Genomic DNA, 20,692 nt, shown 5'->3' with positions numbered 1-20,692 from the left:
GAAGAAAATGAAAAAATTAAGGGACTATTCTGTTGCCACTAATCTCATTCTTTGGTTCTATTTTGATTCTTTAAACTTTTCTTAAGGTATAAATTTATATCAAAATTTATAACATTAATATATATTAAACTTTTGTTATGATATTAATGGTCATATAGAGTACAAATTCTAGAAAAAAGGCTTCCTTTAACTGCCTATACATGTTTTTGTGTTGGAGTCTCTATCAGTTTTCTGAAGGGAATAACAACCAGGCCTAACATGGAATTTGAAGTCTCCAGAAAGATGATGGGGCCCCACAACAACGATTCCACCTGGACAATAATAATAACACTAAGCTAACAAACATCACCCAAAGATCAGCTTTGGATTACAAACTGATCAGAACAATTTCAAATGGCTAGCTGAGATGATCCAGTTTCACAGACTACTCAAAAATAAATGATATAGCTACCTTTCCTAGAATTTGACAATTAACCCAAATATTTTCTTTTCAGAATCCCCTACAGATGCCTACACCCACAACCAGTAGGAAGCAATTTTAAGGACACGACACCCATATTCCCAAAGAGGTGGGATGGGACAGGTGATTTTTGGTCTTTCTATGGGTTTTGGGTTTGGGATAATTTTCACTGTTTAGGAGGGTTGATAACAAGTTGTTGATAATGGCTAGGAAAAAGGCTAAACAAAGGAAATTAGATTTAAGGTTCTTGTTTGGAAAAAAAAGATAAATAGAAATGATGGAATAGAGGGTAGATTATTGAATCTACTCTAAAAAGTAAAGAGAGGATATAGGTATGATGTAGATAAAAAGGTAGATTATTGAATCTACTTCTAAAAGACAATTACTAGTTTTAAATACCTTACATTGGATTGGATTTTTATATATTGCATAAAAATTATATATATTGAGATTGATATTGTTAGAAAATGCTGTATGTATATTTCTAATCTTGTTCAAGATATTGTACTTATACAGTTCATTTAACAGTATAATACAATTTGCTAATCCTTAAATGTTATTATTACTAACTATTAGGATATAAAGAAATGAAAGTTAGTAGTTAGACATTATAATCGAACTTGTAGTCATATTAGGTATGTTTTCAAGGTTAAGCAGAGATATATTTTAGATAGACAGGTCATCTTCAAATCCTTCAGAGATCTACAGAATATGACATTTAAAATGTTTTAGTAACTTAGATTTTTTTTTTTTTTTTTTTTTTTTTTTTTTAACAACTGTGAAACATCGGCTCCTGGCAGCACCACTCTATTTCAGAGAAGATCTGGGCATTGAAGAAAAAACTGCATATGGAGTTAACTTTCACTGTGGCAAAAGTTAGCCTCTGGGCAACAAAGTGCCCTTGAATCAACTACTGACAGTACACTATCCAAAATGGACAAAACAAAGGACTACTGATCCTTGCCAAGACAAGTGTGGTTGCGGCTTTAGCAACAGGCATCCTCTGAGGCCAGGAAAATATGGCACCATCGCTCAAGTGGTACCATAAACCAAAGCCAGGCTGTGGTAGCACACACCCTTAATCTGATCACATGGCAAGCAGAGTCTGTATGTGGTCAAGGACACAGCCAGGCATGGTGACACACGCCTTTAATCCCAGTACCAACCATAGAGACCTGGAGGTCTACACAGACAGGCAGTGACGAGGAAGTAAGGTAGTTGGGCTAAGAGCCAATGAGAAGTTAGAACAGCAAGGCAATAAAGGCACAGGTTAGACAGGAAGAAGCTGCTTCTCTCGAAGGAAGCTATGGTGACATGGTGAGTAAGGTTAGCTGATGGCTATCACTATTTCTCTGATCGCTATGGCTTTCACCCCTATATTTAGCTCTGTGTTTCTTATTTTACTGTGTAGGAATTCATCTTCTCTCTCTCTCTCTCTCTCTCTCTCTCTCTCTCTCTCTCTTTCTCTCTGCCCCCCCCAAGAAAAGAGAATTCCAGGCCAAGTGGTGGTGGTAGTGTACACCTTTAATCCCAGCACACAGGAGGCAGAAGTGGGCAGATCTCTATGAGCTCGAGGCCAGCCGAGTCTACAGAGTGAGTTTCAAGACAGCCAGGGCTACAAAATAAATCCTGTCTTGAAAAGCAAGATAGATAGATAGATAGATAGATAGATAAGAAAGAAAGAAAGAAAGAAAGAAAGAAAGAAAGAAAGAAAGAAAGAAAGACAAAAGAAAAGAAAAGAAAAGCCCCTGGACAGACATTATGCAGACACTAAGAGACCAGGAATGCCAACCTGGATTATTATACCCAGCAAAACTCTCAATCAACATAGGCAGAGTAAACAAAATATTCCATGATAAAACCAGATTTAAACATTATCTTTCCACAAATCCAGCCCTACACAAAGCACTAGAAGGAAAAATCCAACCTAAGGAAGTTAGATGCACCCATGAAAACATAGGCAATAGATAGTTCCACACCAATAAATACCAAAAAAGGGAAACATAAAACACTACCACCAAAAAATAACAGGAATTAACAATCACTGGTCATTAATATCCATTAATATCAATGGTCTCAATTCACCTATAAAAAGGCACAGGCTAACAGAATGGATATGAAAACAAGATCCATCCTTTTGCTGCATACAAGAAACACACCTCAACTTCAAAGACAGACACTACCTCAAAATAAAAGGCTGGGAAAAGACTTTCTAATCAAATGGATTTAAGAAGCAAGCTGGTGTAGCTATCCTAATATCTAATAAAATAGACTTCAAACTAAAAGCAATCAAAAGAGATTAGAAAGGACATTACATATTTATCATAGGGAAAATCCAACAGGATGAAGTCTCAATTCTGAATATTTATGCCCCAAATACAAAGGCACCTACATTTGTAAAAGAAACTCTTCTAAAACTTAAATCACACATCAATCCCCATACATTAGTAGTGGGAGACTTCAACACCCCAATCTCACCAAGGACAGGTCTGCCAGACAGAAACTTAACAAAGTAAGGAAACTAACAGACATTATGACTCAAATGGATTTAATAGATATCTACAGAATATTCCACCCTAACACAAAACAATATACCTTCTTCTCAGCAACGCATGGAACCTTCTCCAAAATCGACCACATGCTTGGTCACAAAGCAAATATCAACAGATAAAAAAAAAAAAACTGAAATAACTTCCTGTATCTTATCAGATTGCCATGGCTTAAAGTTAGATTTCAACAACAACAAAAATTACAGAAAGCCTACAATCTCATGGAAAATGAATAATGCCCAATTGAATCACCAATGGGTCAATGAATAAATAAAGAAATTAAAGATTTCCTAGAATTCAATGAAAATGAATGTACAACATACCAAAACTTATGGGACACTATGAAAGCAGTGCTAAGAGGAAAATTCATAGCACTAAATGCCCACATAAAGAAGTTGGAGATGCCAGGCGGTGGTGGCGCACGCCTTTAATCCCAGCACTCAGGAGGCAGAGGCAGGCGGATCTTTGTGAGTTCGAGGCCAGCCTGGGCTACCAAGCAAGTTCCAGGAAAGGCACAAAACTACACAGACAAACCCTGTCTCAACCCCCGCCCCCCCAAAAGAAAAGAAGTTGGAGAAATCTCACACTAGTGACTTAACAGCACACCTGAAAGCTCTAGAACAAGAAGCAAACTCACCAAGGAGGAATAGACACCAGGAAATAATCAAATTGAGAGCTGAAATCAATAAAATAGAAACAAAGAGAATACAAAGAATCAATGAAACAAAGAAATAGTTCTTTGAGAAAATCAACAAGATAGACAAGCCCTTATCCAGACTAACCAAAAGGCAGAGAGAGAGAGAGAGAGAGAGAGAGAGAGAGAGAGAGAGAGAGAGAGAGAGAGAAATCCAAATTAGCAAAATCAGAAATGAAAAGGGGGACATAACAACTGACAATGAGGAAATCCAGAGAATCATCAGGTTATACTTCAAAGACTTGTACTCCACAAAATTGGAAAGTCTAAAAGAAATGGACAATTTTCTGGATAGGTACCACATACCTAAGTTAAATCAAGACCACATGAACTATTTAAATAGACCAATAACCCCTAAGGAAATAGAATCAGTCATTAAAAGTCTCCCAACCAAAAAAAAGCCCAGGACCAGATGGTTTCAATGCAGAATTCTAGCAAATCTTCAGAGAAGAGTTAATACCAATACTCTTTAAATTGTTCAACACAATAGAAACAGAAGGAACGTTACCAAACTCCTTCTATGAGGCTACAGTTACTCTGATTCCCAAGCCAAACAAAGATGTAACAAAGAAAGAGAATTACTGACCAATCTCCCTCATGAACATTGATACAAAAATACTCAATAAAATATTGGCAAACAGACTCCAAGAACACATCAAAACAATTATTCACCATGATCAAGTAGGCTTCATCCCAGAGATGCAAGGTTGGTTTAACATACAAAAGTCTGTCAATGTAATACACCACATAAACAAACTGAAAGAAAAAACCCCACGTGATCATTTTATTAGATGCTGAAAAGGCCTTTGACAAAATCCAACACTCCTTCATAATAAAGGTCTTGGAGAGATCAGAAATACAGGGAACATACCGAAACATAATAAAGGCAATTCACAGCAAGCCAACAGCCAACATCAAAGTAAATGGAGAGAAACTCAAAGAGATTCCACTAAAATCAGGAACAAGACAAGGCTGCCCGCTCTCCCCATATTTATTCAATATAGTACTTGAAGTTCTAGCTAGAGCAATAAGACAACAAAAGGAGATCAAGGGGACACAAATTGGAAAGGAAGAAGTCAAGCTTTCACTATTTGCAGATGACATGATAGTATACATAAGTAAGCCCAAAAATTCAACCAAGGAACTTTTACAGCTGATAAACACCTTCAGTAATGTGGCAGGATACAAGATTAACTCAAAAAAAATCAGTATCCCTCCTATATACAAATGACAAACAGGCTGAGAAAGAAATCAGACAAACATCACCCTTTACAATAGCCACAAATAATATAAAATACCTTGGGGTAACTCTAACTAAGCAAGTGAAGGACCTGTATGACACGAACATTAAGTCCCTGAAAAAAGAAATAGAAGAAGATATCAGATTCAATGCAATCCCCATCAAAATCCCAACACAATTCTTCACAGATCTGGAAAGAATAATACTCAACTTCATAAGGAAAAACAAAAAACCCAGGATAGCCAAAAGAATCCTGTACTATAAAACAACCTCTGGAGGCATCACAATCCCTGACCTCAAGCTCTACTATAGAGCTACAGTAATAAAAACAGCTTGGTACTTACATAAAAACCAACATGTACATAAATGGAACCGAACTAAAGACCCTGACATTAATCCGCATATGTATGAACACCTAATTTTTGACAAAGAAGCCAAAACTGTACAATGGAAAAAAGAAAGCATCTTCAACAAATGGTGCTGGCATAACTGGATATCAATGTGTAGAAGGCTGCAAATAGATCCATATCTGTCACCGTGCATAAAACTTAAGTCCAAGTGGATCAAAGATCTCAACATAAATCCAGTTACTCTGAACCTGACAGAAGAGAAAGTGGAAGTAGTCTTGAACGCATTGGCACGGGAGATCACTTTCTAAATATAACACCAGTAGCACAGACACTGGGAGAAACAATCAATCAATGGGACCTGTTGAAACTGAGAAGCTTTTGTAGAGCAAAGGACATGGTCAACAAGACAAAGTGACAGATTACAGGATGGGAAAAGACCTTCACCAACCTCACATCTGACAGAAGGCTGATATCCAGAATATATAAAGAACTCAAGAAATTGAGTTATCAAAATAACCAACAGTCCAATTTAAAAATGGGCTATAGAGCTAAACAGAGAATTCTCAACAGAATCTCAAACGGCTGAAAGACATTTAAGGAATTGCTCTACATCCTTAGTCATCAGGGAAATGCAAATCAAAACAACTGTGAGATACTATCTTATACCTGTCAGAATGACTAAGATCAAAAACAGTGAAGACAGCTTATGTTGGAGAGGATGTGGAGCAAGAGGAACACTCCTCCACTGTTGGTGGGAAGGCAAACTGGTACAGCCACTTTGGAAATCAGTATGGCACTTTCTCAGAAAATTGGGAATCAATCTCCTTCAAGACCCAGTTATACCACTCTTGGGCATATACCCCAGGAATGCTCAATCATACCACAAGGACACATGCTCAACTATGTTCATAGCAGCATTATTTGTAATAGCCAGAACCTGGAAACAACCTAGATGCCCCTCAACTGAAGAATGGATAAAGAAAACACGGTACATATACACAATGGAGTACTACTCAGCAGAGAAAAACAATGACAGCATGAAATTTACAGGCAAATGGATAGAACTAGAAAATATGATCCTGAGTAAGGTAACCCAGACTTAGAAAGACAAGCATGTACTCACTCATAAGTGGATACTAGATGTAAAGCAAAGGATAACCAGACTGCAACTCACAGCTCCAGGGAGTCTAGCTAGTAAAGAGAACCCTAGGAAAGACACAGGGATCGCCCATCAACGGAGAAATGGATGAGATCTACATGAGCAAACTGGGGTTGGGGTTGGGGGTAAATGGAGGGCCAGAGTCGGGGGGGGGGGGAAGAGAGCTTAGGGGAGATCCTAGCTTGGATCAGGAACAGAGTGGGAGAACAAGGAAAGAGATACCACGATAAATGAAGAAACCATGGGAATAGGAAGAATCAGAGTGCTAGAGAGATCCCCAGGAATCCACAAAGATGACTCCACTATAGACTACTGGCAGTGGTCGAGAGGGTACCTGAGCTGACCTACCCTGGTGATCAGATGGCCGAACACCCTAACTGTCAAGATAGAAACCCTCATCCAGTGACTCATGGAAGCAGATGCAGAGATCCACAGCCAAGCCCCAGGCAGAGCTCCAGGAGTCCAATTGATGAGAGAGAGAAGGGATCATATGAGCAAGAGGTATCGAGACCATGATTGGAAAAAGCACAGGGACAAATAGCCAAACTAGTGGAAACACATGGACTGTGAACCAATAGCTGAGGAACCCCCATGGAACTAGACTAGGCCCTCTAGATAAGTGAGACAGTTGTTTAGCTTGAACTGTTTAGGGGTCCCCAGGCAGTGAGACCAGGACCTGTCCTTAGTGCATGAGCCAGCTTTATGGAACCTAGTGCCTATGCTGAGACACTTTACTCAGTCTTGGTGCAGGGAGGAGGGGACTGGACCTGTCTCAACTGAACGTACCAGGCTCTACTGATTCCCCAGAGGAGATCTTGCCTTTGAGGAGGTGGGAATGGGGGGTGGGTTGGGAGTGAGGCTGGGGAGTGAAAGGAGGGAGGACAGGGGAATCTGTGGTTGATATGTAAAATGAATAGAAAAATCTCAATATAAAGAAGAAAAAAGAATTGTTCTCTCTCTCTCTCTCTCTCTCTCTCTCTCTCTCTCTCTCTCTCTCTCCCCTCCCTCCCTCCCTCTCTCCCTGCCTCCCTCCCTTCCTCCCCACAAGAAAAGAAAATGCCAGAGCCAGTGGTAGCAGTAGTGCATACTTTTAATCCCAGCACTCAGGAGACAGAGGTGGGCAGATCTCTATGAGCTTGAGGCCAGCCTGGTCTACAGAGTGAGTTCCAGGACAGCGAGGGAGGGCTACACAAAGAAACCCTGTCATGAAAAACCTAGATAGATAGATAGATAGATAGATAGATAGATAGATAGAACAAAAGGAAGGAAGGAAGGAAGGAAGGAAGGAAGCAAGGAAGGAAGCAAGGAAGCAAGGAAGAAAGAAAAAAGAGAAAGTCAACAGAAAAGCCTGGAAACATAAGTAAGAACTGTATATAAAAATATTATTCAAATATGAAGAGAATGTAAAGAGGGCAATTTTGAATAATGGACACAGATTATTAAAAGGATTATCTTCCAAATTTTTTGACTATATACTGAAAAGACTCATCACATTCATGAGAAAATCAATTGAAACTGATCATTCACACAACATAGGATTTTTCTATTCTAGTAAAAGTACTGGCCTTCCTTCAAAGAAAGGGATAAACTCTTTTTGGGTGCCCAGGTAAGAACAAGCAGAGTGGTTAAAGGCTCAGTGTTCTCAACACTTCCTGAGGAGGAAGCCATGTCTGTGTTGCTTGCTCTTCTCTTGATCTGGCAGAAACACCTTACCAGAGGAGAGGGTTATTCTGGATGCTTGAGCAGGGGAAGCATGGCTGGGCTGCTCTGTAGCAGGAGTGGGAACTACTGTGTTGTACTTTGGTGGGCCAGGAAGCAGAGAGTTCAGCAGAAAGCCGGTTGGCCTAGTATCCTCAAACTTGGCCCCTGTAGACATACATGGGCCAGCCAGACCCTTTGCCCAGTAGGATTCATAGCCTCCCCAAATGGGGCCACCAACTGGGGACCAAGCAACTGGATTCAAACACATGAGCTGTCTGTGACATTTCAAATCCAAACCATACTACCTAAGATTCTTGAAAGAAAATGTAAACTGAGAATATTAGATAGTGAAACTGACTTTCAAGTCCCCCCTGCCGCCCCCCCACACCCCAAAAGAAATAAACAACAATAACAAAAAACCAAAGGCTATCAGAATACAAGAACTCAAAATACTGTTCCCTTGAGCCCTTCTTAAGTGTTAACAGAAAAAAGATTCAGGCAGGCAATCACAGTGGCCAGACAGAAGGCGCAACATAATGACTTAATCTACATGTAAGTGTGGGTTGACAGGAGGAGGGCAGAGCACAGTATACATCCTGACCATGTGAGTACCACACACTGAGGATGGTGCAAAAACAATCTAGAAGTCTTTGGTAATTATAGTCATGGTGGTAGCATACATATTATCATACATATCATCAATTTAGCAAAAGCAAATAAGTAGTTATGTGATATTGTAATTCTGTCATCCTGTATGTCCTTGAGAAGGAAGATTCTAGGTGTGGACAAAGGGAGATACAGGTGTTAGATAAGATTAAACAAAACATATACTCCTCAATTTGACCTGCAAGTATCAATATGAACTCAGAAGACACCTTCAAAGAAAGATCTCTCAGAGGCAGGCAGATCTGTGAGTTCAAGTCCAGCCTGGTATACATATCAAGTTCCAGACTAACCAGCGCTCCACAGAGAGACCCCATCTCAAAAAAACAGAAAAGAAAGGTCTGTCCCTATCTTTTCTGCGTTCCTTCTCTCCTCTCTCCTCCTACCATCCCCTCATTCTCTATCTTTTATATCTGTCCACCCACCCACCACCCACCCACTACCCACCCACCCACCACCCACCCACCCACCCACCCATCCACCACCCACCCACCCACCAACCTAATTTCCTTGTTCTGCTCACTGAAAATTGGAATATGATGAAAGAACACGCAGTACTTGGTAAGATTATGCTCTTGAAATACATTTTTATCCAATATCCAATTCTAGGCAAAAATATTCAAAACAGCTTGAAACATCCATTATGCCAAATCTGAAGGAAGTCGCCAAAGCCCACTAGGAATATGCCAGAAGGACTCAGGAGGCACTCTGAGGAGCCTGTGGTTCAAAACAGTACATTTTTGTGATTCACACCTATAATCCAAGCACTTGGGAGGCAGAGGCAGAAGTATTAACAAAAGTTTAAACCAGCCTGGGTGGTAGTGAGCATCAGGCCGGCAGAGATGGAGCAAGACCCAGTCTCAAAACAAACACACTTGTACACAAATTCTCCTCTCCCAAAAAGAGACATTTTAAGCCTTAATGAAAGTGAGGACTGCAATGTACTAAAGTGAAGCAAAGTGTTTCTATCTCTGTATTAATAATGATTTAAAACTGTAGACAATTCAGTAGTTTGAAGGCTGGAGACTAGAGGGAATAACACAGCTACCCTGCACTTCCTACATGAAATGTAGGTCTCTGCAACCCAATGGGTAGTGACTGGGAGTTTCCAGTTGAACAAACATCTAGATAGGAAGCAAAGAATAAAAGAATCCAAGTATTACAATTTGGCAACAACTGATGAGTGAATGGTCGAGGCGTTAAGCATTAATAATTGTTGTAATGTTTAATCCTGGTTGTCAACTTATCTGGATCTGGAATCAACTAGAAGTTAAGCCACTGGGCACATCTGTAATGTTCTTGCTTGGGTTATTGGAAGTGGGAAGATCCATGCTAAATGTGGATGGCACCCCCCAGTGGCGCCCCTGATGAAAAGGGCTAAGAGGAAGCTTTGCCTGTCTGCTTGCCTTCATTCTAGGTAAGTGCATCTACCCTGATGCTACTGCATCATCCTTCACTGATACCAGGACCCAGGCTTCCACTGTGGACTGAAGACCAGTGGGGTCTCCAAGAATTCTTCATTAACAGGTTGGTACTACTAATGCATCAGATTCACAGAATGAACCAGGCTTTTAGCCTCTCCAGTGTGAGACCACCATTGTTGGAATACCCAGACCATAGCATATAAGCCAATGTGATAAATCTCCTTTCTACACACACACAAACACACACACACACACACACACACACACACACACACAGAGAGAGACAGAGACAGAGACAGAGACAGAGAGACAGAGAGAGAGATCTATTCCTCTAGGGAACCCTGACTAATACAGTTGTCAATGTTCAAGAGAAAGGAAAAAAAAAAGGCCAAGCAAACTGTAAACTGGGTTTGCCAGAAAGAAAATCCAATAAAATCTAAATCTGACAATTCTTCAGTTAGCTACCACTTTACAGAAAACATGGAAGAGGAATTTTACAAACCACAGGCATTCAATCAGCAAAACCCAGGCCACAGGAAGTACCAGAAGCCAAAGTGACTTTTATAGTAAGTAATTAATTTGGGTTCTTTTATTTACTTCCCTTTTTTAAAAGGACAGTTTTACTCTGTAGCCTAGATTAGCCTCAACCTTCTGGTTCTCCTGTCTCAATCTCTAAAGTACTGAGATTTCAGGTATGAGCCACCATGCCTGGCTTTTATTTTTTTAATGTGATTTATTAGTTGATAAACATTTCTGATCTAAAAAACAAAAATCCAAACAAAAACCCTATTTGCTAATTTGCTAGCATCCAATTAGAACATGGACCACCAAGGCATGGTCACAGTTCCTTTTGTCTGTGTACCCTCAATACCTGGCAGACAGACTATCTTTTGAGAGGCAGTTAGTAAATACAACCCAAATAAATGAATTGAGATGATTTATTAAACCATTTTCACTTAGTAACATGAGGAAGAAATGCAGGCGCCAGAAGAGTGAAAAGGTCACTTCTTTTTTTTTTTTTTTTTTTTTTTTTTTAAAGATTTATTTATTTATTCATGTATACAGCATGTATGACTGCAGGCCAGAAGAAGGCACCAGATCTTGTTACAGATGGTTGTGAGCCACCATGTGGTTGCTGGGAATTGAACTCAGGACCTCTGGAAGAGCAGTCAGTGCTCTTAACCTCTGAGCCATCTCTCCAGCCCAAAAGGTCACTTCTTAAAAAGCCTCCTTTTAGTTGGACTTTGATGGCTCTGGTCTAAGGGAACCCTACTCCTACTGTGACCTGCCAAAAATTCTGTCCTAATGAGGAATCTTAAATCTCTAACTGCTTTTAATTTATAAAGAGAAATACCAAACAATCGATGTTTGCATTAATATTACTTCTTAAACCCAGGATTTTAATCATCAAATCTAACTTATCAAACCTGGCATTAAGACACCATATACAAACCCCAGTGGACTAAAGGAATACCCACTCCTGCAGGAAGGAGAAGTACAGCTGGGCTCCCATTTCCTCTCCAACGAAAGCGCCCACAAAAGTCTGCAGCGCAGGACATCACCAAAGCCAAAGGTTCTGAAACAGCCTGACTCACCCAAAACAACTCTCAAGTCCTCGCCATCCAGCTTCAGTACCCAGGTGTTGGTGGTCTTTGATCTGTTCTCCATGTACTTCTTGAGGCTTTTCCCATCGATTTCCAGAGTGTACTCATACGCAAAGCCACTGACAGCATCTATGTTTATGGTGGCTTTGGTCTTTGCAGCTCCGACATAGAAGGTTTCTTTCCCCACCAGTTTGAACATCCACTCTTTTCTTATCTCTTCCTAGATGGTTATATAAGAGTTTAATAAACACAAACAGAAAAATTAGTAGTTAATTTTTAAAATAATATAAAATTTCAGACTGTCCAAATGGCAGTACTATTTATATTTTCATTATTTCATGTCAAGGTTCCACAAAGTAGTCATTCTGTGATTAGTCATTAGATGTTAACATCTGCATATTCTGTAATGACTATTAGATTGCTCTATATAAGTGAAAAAACAACCAGCCAGAAAACAAAACAAAAGCTTTACTTTTTAAGAAGCTACACTGACAAAACCAAGCTTCACTGTCATGTTTTACAAAGGCACACACGTTTCCCTACCTTCCCATCCACGTACACAACTCGTTTTCCTGATGTGGTCCCATGCTCAAATTCAATCTTGTGGATTCCATCACTTAATGCAACATCCCAAACAGCTACAAGATCTGTCATTTTTTCCAGGCTATAAAGAGGGCTAAAGGAATAAAACAAAGCCATTAGAATGGGCCAAAACAGTAAGAGAATGACTAATTAATTCTTCCACCATGAAAATACCAGATTTTCAAAGGTCCTAAAATTACAAAATAATTAAGTGATATGATATTTCTTGATGTCCTACTCACAGCACATATAACTATTTTCTCTCTCTCACTGGCTCTTCCCTCAAGAGACAACCATGCACAGGTATAGTCTAGTAATCCCAAAGTCACCTTAATACTAATAAGATTAAGACTGTAACAGTTAATCTCCGACAGCACTCTGGGCTAGGCTGCTCTAGTACATGGGAAGGTCAGTAAAAGTCTCTACTTTATGACCATCTCCACAAAAAATGTTCAGAGATTTGGGGTTTTTCCTTGTTTAGATTAAATCAATCCCAAACAAGAATTCTTTCAGAACCAGTGCCTAGGGATTTGTTTTAACAAGGAAAAGAAAAAAGAAAAAAAGAGGTGTTCTGATGTGTTATTCAGAAACTATCGTGGAAGAATTTGACACTGACATAGATTATAAGCTGTAAGAAGTAACATGTACTGCATATGAGGGTCACAGCTGACTGCAACTGACCAGTCGCTAAATCACAGACGCTTCTCTGGGATACGGATGCTGTCAGCCCTTACTCTGTAGAGGAAGTACAGAGCCACTACGGTTTTAGCCACGGTCACAATGTTAACAAGTGGCAGGAGGAGCGGGCTTTAACCAAGGACTCTGAATCCAACACTGTTCTCCCTGTATTTCCTTCTTGGCTTGTTTTAATCTCTTACTCTGCATGCTGTCAATCATTTTCAAGCGGTTGTCAAGACATCTGTGCTGAGAATCGGTGGAAGACGACGCCACATTTACGGTGGCCACATCCACACAGGTAATTCACTACCCTCCTCTGAGTCAGACAGCAGAGCCTGCATTCTGCAATGGCACAGACTGTGTCTCCAACGGACACAGAACTCTCCTATGGACCTATCCTAGCAATCCTAGAATCTTCAAAGGCCAGTTTGGTTGCAAAACAAGACATTTACCTTTCATCGTCTTCAAAGATAGGACTGTCATCTCCAGATGCCATGGTTAGCAACAGTCTGCAATCCAATTAGCAGCCAGGAAAGAGAAAAGCAGAAATGCAGCAGAGAGAGGTTGGAAGCAACAAAGACAGCTACAAAGGGTTTTTTAAACTTTGCAATCCTTTTAGAAGTTGCCTGCATGTTCCGATGAAGCTACATGCACAATAGAGGGGCAGTCTTTTGTTTTCAGAGTTTGAGCACACAGACTGGCCACTTTTCTATGTTAAGTATTTATAATTGCTTAAAAATAGTTTGTTAAAACAGGAGAATAAAGTCTAGTTTATCTTGAATATTATATCACATTAGAGCAGCAGGACCGGAGGTACCCTCCCACTCCCAGGTGTCTCAGCCTGGAGCACGGGAGGCCCCATGGGTTTGAGAGAATGCTTCAGGGAGCACATCAAACATAAGATAAACAGCTTTCCCCCAGTGAATAAGTAAAACACCAAAGCAAAGAGGATGGTGGCATCAATCTTCAGGGTGAGATTTAAAATCCAATCTTTATAGTATATTTTAGAAGGTTAACATAGCTCCAAAGAAATTGTGAATTTGTGAGAAGTAGCTAGGGATATGCTGGCCTGTTGTGTGGGAGCAAAGTTTATCCACTCATTTTCTGAAGCCAGGAAGTCCACAGTTACAGGACTCGTTCAGTTCACCAGCAGAGTCTCAGCTGGAAGCAGAGACCAGTGCCAGGTAAGAGGGCACTGCTGTAGTGTCAGTTAAGGTTCACAAGCCGGAAGTGCGCCTACGCTCACATGCGCAGCAGACACAACAGGCAGAAGGCTGCGGTGCTAAGGAACTACTCAGAAGCAACATATGCTAACATGCACAGGAGGCGTGTCTGAGAAAGCTAAGGTGAACAGCCGCTCCTGCAAAGCTGTCATAACTTTGGCTGTGGTTTGCTCCCAAGGCCTACTCCAGTCCTAACACTCTCCCCAATGAGTGCCTTCCCCCACCACACGCCCCGATGTCCTAAGGTGCTCTCCCTTTGCTGACAATGGGAGACTGTCAAGCCCTTCTGCTGGAAAAAGTCAGGAGCCACAAACTGTTTTCAAAGATGTCAGAGAAGGAAGGTTTCTCTGCACAGCGATGGAATGCACCCAGTGGTGTAGGATAACTGCTGGAGGCATTCTCTGTAAATCAGAGAGAAGGAAGGGATGTCACTAAAATTTTGCTACACAACTTTCAGAGTGTTCTAGGAAGTTCACCACTCACACCTGAAAGTGTTGATGTATTCTGGATTATAAAGAGCTCCAAGTATTACTAAGATGCACTAAATAAAGCCTGGGGGGCTAGAGAGATGGCTCACTGGTTACGAAGATGTACTGCTCTTTCAGAAAACACTAGTTCTGTTCCTACCACCCAGGTCAGGCAGCTCACAACCACCTGTAACTCCAGCACTAGGAGGCTCTGAATCCTTCTTCAAGACCCTGCGTGCACTCTCAAATGCATGCACATACCCTCCACATACATACACACAGAATTTTAAAATATTTTTTTAAAAAGATGATGCACGGGATCACCCTGGTTATGACACCCCTTCCGACCCAAGTATAAAAGACACTGGCTCACTGGGTGTGGTGGCACACACCTTTGATCCCAGTATTTGGGAGCGGAGGCAGAGGCAGGCAGATCTCTGTGAGTTTGAGGTCAGCCTGATCTACAGAGTGAGTTCCAGGACAGCCAGGGCTATGTAGAGAGATCCTATCTAAAAAAAACAAATATATAAATAAAAGACCCAGTGAGTCTTCCACAGTGAGTTGAAAGGAAAGTTAAAAACCAAGATTATGAGGGACTGGGGAGTGGGCTAGGGGGGAGCGGGAGGAGGGATGGGGGGATCTGTGGTTGGTATGTGAAATGAATAAAAAAATTCTTAATTAAAAAACAAACCAAGATTACATTTTATCTTTAAAAACCATTCTAAACTATCAACAGACATTCATACATGTAACAATTATTCACCGATATTTAGAAATTAGTGATTTTAGGCCTGCCAGTGTGGCACACGTCTTTAATACCAGCACTAAGGAGGGAGGGGGAGGTGGATCTCGGTGAGTTTGAAGCCAACCTGGTCTACAAAAGTGAGTTCTAGGACAGCCAAGGCTACATAGATAAAACCCTGTCTGGAAAAACCACACACACACACACACACACACACACACACACACACACACACACAAAGAATCAGTGATTTTTTACCCTCCAATAATTTAGAATGCACAACTTAGGAGAAAATTATATAAAATGGTCAGAATAAGCAACTGCCTGACAAATTCTATTTATATTTGTGTATAGCAAATTGGCAGAACACAGATTCACAAATCAATACAAAACTAATTTCTATGTTTTTTTTCTATAGATACAGTCAAATAAGCAAAAGGCCACTTTAATGCAAGTTAGCAGCGTTTCCATTTTCCGTACTATCCACTGTTTTTAAGCAAACAAACTTAAAACCTTTTTGTTTTATTATTTTTAAGTGTGTGTGTGTGTGTGTGTGTGTGTGTGTGTGTGAGAGAGAGAGAGAGAGAGAGAGAGAGAGAGAGAGAGAGAGAGAGAGAGAGAGAGAGAGAGAAAGAGAGAGAGAGGGAGAACAGGTGCCCAAAAAGGCCATAGGGGAACAGCAGATCTCCCCGGCCTGGAGGCACGGGTGGTCCTGGAACTCTGGTCTCCAGCAATAGCAGGAGGTCCTCCTAGCCACTGTCATTTCTCCACCCCCTCCCCCAAAGACTTAAGACTCCTTTTTAGAAAACTGTAGGACCTTTTAATAGCATTTGTGGCTTCTGAAAGGTTTTGAAGCATTGAATTCTATGACATTTTCAAGGAGAGAGAAACTTAAAAGTGCCTTCTATGAAAGGATTAGACCTTGTCACAACCCAGTCATACAATTTCCGAAAGAAAAGTCACAACAAAACGCAGTGAGCTCACCTCCTCTAGACTCTTTCGCTCATTGTGGGGAAACCAAAGTAATAAGACACCCTTTTAAGAGACACTCCCACCACTATTCCTAGGTTCTTACCATCTGTTCAACTTTCCAACAAGGCCACAGAGGACACTGGGTGTAAGAACATTTTTCCACAAGATCCCATCTAGGATTGCAATCCGCATCAACAAATTTCATATTAACATTTAAGAACACGTTCAAAACAACTCTGCAAAAGTCCTGCCTTTGGGTTCCACTAGTCTTGTGACCTGTGATCTTACACATTTCATTTCAAGTTCAGCACTTTAAACGTTCACTGGAGTAGTAACTGATAGAAGCAGATGCAGAGATCCAGAGCCAAGCACCAGGCCCAGCCCAGGGAGTCCAGCGCAAGAGAGGAAAGAGGGAGTCTATGGGGTGGGGGTGGGGGGTGTCGGGGTTAAGATCATGATGGAAAAATCTACAGAGACAACTGAACCAAGTTCGTGGGAACCCACTAACTTTAGACCAACAGCTATGGAACCTGCATGGGACCGGACTAGGCCCTCTGCATACGGGAGACAGTTGTGTAACTTGGTCTGTTTGAGGGTCCCCAGGCAGTGTGATCAGGATCTACCCCTGGTGCATGAGCTGGCTTTCTGGATCCCATTACCTATGGTCCTACCTTTGCCCATCCTTGAGGCAGGGGGAGGGGCTTGGTCCAGGCTCAACTGAATGTACCAGGCTTTGCTGTCCCTGAAGGGAAGACTTACCCTTTTGGAGGAGGGGATGGAGGGGGGGGGGCGTTGAGGGCAGGAAAGGGGGAGCAGAAGGAGGGATGAGAAGGGGATCTGTGGTTGGTATGTAAAATGAGTAATTTTTTTTTTTACAGTTCACTGGAGTTGCTCTATTGGCCCAACGGTTGTTTTTGTTTGCTTGTCTTAAACCACCCGGCTGTGGTCAACATAATTCACATTAAGCCTTTCCATTCCCACTTTGTTCCATGCCTGCGTTCTGACCTAAAGTCAGACCGTACTGCCACCACTCTGTCCTATGCCACATCACGACCTACACGGGTCTGCTTTTAGCACGAAACCTTACAAAGCAGGCAACAATCCCCAAATGACTAACGGCCTGCTAAGTACTCAGACTCCGTGGAGATGATTTTACTAGAAATTGTATTTCCAAATATCCATTCAGTGTTTCAGAAAGGGTACTGATGTAATTATGATGACTTCACCAGGCAGTAACTAACACCGCCCACAGTGATATTTACATAAGCATTAGTTACAATGCAGAGGATTTCCATACTCTTGTGTTTACATGCTGTTACAGGTGACAGATTAAATGCCACCTGAGATCAGTTAAACAGCTAAACAACTCACGTTGCCTGTCCCACCATCTTCCACCTTGAGTAAAGTGTGATTTCGCTGGGTTTCATTGAGCCAATTCATTCCATACCTGAGAAAGGTTTCCAAGTCAGCCTTTGCAAGAGAAACTACAGAATTCTAGGAAGAGACTTACAGAATCCCACTCTGGCCGCTGGAAGATAACAGGCTCCTGCATTAAGCAGCATATTGCAATACTAGGGCAGATCAGAAGTAAATGTTCCTCCAGTGCCAACCTGCACGAAGGAACTAGACAGAGCCAGTAAGGATGCTGCAGCGGGTTGCTCCCAAGAGCTCCGGTCCACTGAGTACCTACAGCAGGATTAGCTCGGCCTCCCCCAATCCCCGGGAGGTGTGTGTGCTCGGTTCACATCCCTCCTGGGTATTTCGGCCAAGGCCGCGCAGGATGCGTCTGCTGCTGCACCTGGACTCTGACCGGTCCGAAGCCGGAGGACCTCGAATTGCGCCGCGAACGTTGCACCGAGGCACCTGAGGGTCGGGAGCTGCGGGGCGTCCGCATTGACCGGCCCAGCTGCCTCGCACCCAGGTCCTCCGAGGCCTCCTGCCCTGAGCCCACTGTGGCTCGTTGTCTGCCGCCCGAGGCCTGGGCGCCGCACACCTCGGAGCCCGCACGGCCCAGCGGAGCAGGAAGCGCCCTCCCGAGCCGCCAGCGCCGCCTTCCGCGCTCACCTGCCCGGCGCACGGCCACCGGCTCCCGATTCCACAGTGCAGTCAGCAGCTAGCTTCCACCGCCGCGCCCGCCCGGCTCCTGCACCCACATGCCGGGATCTCAGCCTCCTACTGCCTTCCGGGCTCAGCGAGACACCCGCCCACTGCCCAACTGAGCCTGCGCATGTGCGACCCCTCCCCCGAGGCCCCACCCACCTACCGTGCGAGAGCCAATTCCCGGTGTCCGCCTCCCGAGGCCCCGCCTATCCTCCAAGAAGGAGCCAATCCCGCTCCTGCTGTGCGCCCAGCTGTACGCCCTGCGGCGCCGCTGCTGCCTCGAGGCCCTGCCGGTGGCAGCCTCTTAGGGTACTGCGGTGTTAGCAGCCCTCTACTTGTAGCCTCAGGGATAACCGAACCCGCACCTCCTGGTTCGGCAGCTCCTCTGCTGACACCCTTTGTTCCCACCACCCAGCTGGCCTTCCATTCCCTGTAATACGAACGATCATTTTAGGTGGAAGAGTCCAGCCTCTGGAACACTTCTGTGTTCATCTCTGCACAACCGCAGATGACGTTTGGTTGCCAAAACTTACACTTAGCCCAGAGATTTTTGCTTGGCACATCTCCCTGTTGTAGGGAAATTTCATAGTCTTTCTTTTAGTGAGACGCTTCAATTTCATTTCCTAACAGCCAAACCTTGGGGGCTGGGGGTAGAGCTCAATGATAGGGCACTTAGCTATCTTGGGTGAAGTCCTGGGTTGTCTATGTTACCCTGACTGTCCTGGAACCTACTCTATAGACCAGGCTGGCCTCGAACTTAGAGAGATCCGCCTGCCTCTACCTCTCAAGTGCTGAGATTAGAGGCGTGCACCACCACCGCCTGGCTACTACACACACACACACACACACACACACACACACACACACACACACAGCCACTATATTATCTCTAATGCAACCCAATGCTATTGTAAAAGCTCAGGCAAACAATTGAGTAGTCTCAGATAGAATCTACAAATAAATCTCATAAAGTAAAGGGAACAAATGAATTCAGAGATTTAAAAAAAAAAAAAAAAGTTTGTCCGGCCGGGCATGGTGGCACATCAGAGCTCTTACCAGGCTATCCTGAGTTTTATAGCTAAACTTTGTTTTGAAAATTAAAGTAATATGACTTAAGTGAAGCAGAAGTTTTTGGTAGAATATGCACAACATTAAAGAACATTAGTCTACCTAGTATTTTGAAAATTCTGCTTGACATGACAATAAATGTTTAAAAAAATACAAATGGAAGAGAACTGGACAAAACAGATGGTAGACACATTGTACCTCTTACATAAGAGAGTTTCTGTAAATATGTTTTTAAAACACCAAATGGTGTTTTTAAAATTTTGGTGAAATATACAAATAGGATATTAAGAAGACAGGAAACAGGCTGGAGAGATGGTTCAGTGGTTAAGAGCACTGGGTGTTCTTCCAGAGGACCCAGTTCAATTCCCAGCACCCACATGGCAGCTCACAATTGTCTGTAACTCCAGTTCCACGGGATCTGACACCCTCACACCAATGCACATAGGATAAATTTAAATAAATTATTTAAAAATTAAAAGAAGCCAGGGAATATAAATGGTGAATTTAAAAAGAGCTTACTTTTTCTGATCCCCAGTACTGAAAAAAAAAAGAGTTTAATCTTATCACAGACTCAACCAATTGCAAGTCAAAAATATTTTGTAAGGTCTGAGCAGTTGCTAGCATATGTGAAGCCCTTAACCTAATACTCAACGCTACAAAACACACACATACAAAAACTCGATGTGCATAAATATATACATATATTTTAGTTGCACTGAATATATGCAGATTCATTATTCCTGTCTTCCTAGTCCATAAATAGAATATGACTATATAGCAACTATATTAAATATTATAATCTAGCAGTGATTTAGTATATGGGATTGGGCATATAGGCTTGGTGCAAATGCAGAGACATTATATATGGAATATTAGTGTTCTTGGATTTTTTTTTAAGTATTGGGGATTAAACCCAAGGCATCACACATGCTAGGCATATGTGCTACCACTGAGTTAAACCTTCAGCCCTCATCCTTGGTTTATAAAGGCATCATCCTCATCTCTGCCTTCATCTG

General features: G+C 42.1%; 1 protein-coding gene across 2 annotated transcripts in view; it reads right to left on the bottom strand.

Annotated features, from left to right (window-relative positions):
- The window catches only part of LOC118587883 (fas apoptotic inhibitory molecule 1), a 29,290-nt gene extending 10,567 nt beyond the window's left edge, over positions 1-18,723 (bottom strand). The window contains exons 1-4 of one of the 2 annotated variants that reach the window (XM_036194030.1): positions 18,573-18,723; positions 13,557-13,613; positions 12,388-12,520; positions 11,836-12,064 (exon numbers count right to left, since the gene is read on the bottom strand). In XM_036194030.1, the coding sequence (XP_036049923.1) occupies positions 11,836-12,064; positions 12,388-12,520; positions 13,557-13,600 (406 nt within the window). In that variant the 5' untranslated portion in view covers positions 13,601-13,613; positions 18,573-18,723. The remainder of the gene's footprint in view (positions 1-11,835; positions 12,065-12,387; positions 12,521-13,556; positions 13,614-18,572) is intronic. The other variant, XM_036194031.1, reaches the window with a different exon arrangement.
- Between the last annotated feature and the right edge of the window lie 1,969 nt (positions 18,724-20,692).

The sequence above is a fragment of the Onychomys torridus genome, chromosome 7 (assembly GCF_903995425.1).
Source record: "Onychomys torridus chromosome 7, mOncTor1.1, whole genome shotgun sequence".
Lineage (NCBI taxonomy): Eukaryota > Metazoa > Chordata > Mammalia > Rodentia > Cricetidae > Onychomys > Onychomys torridus.
Note: the sequence above shows the minus strand (reverse complement) of the source record. Positions and strands in the feature narration are given on the sequence as shown.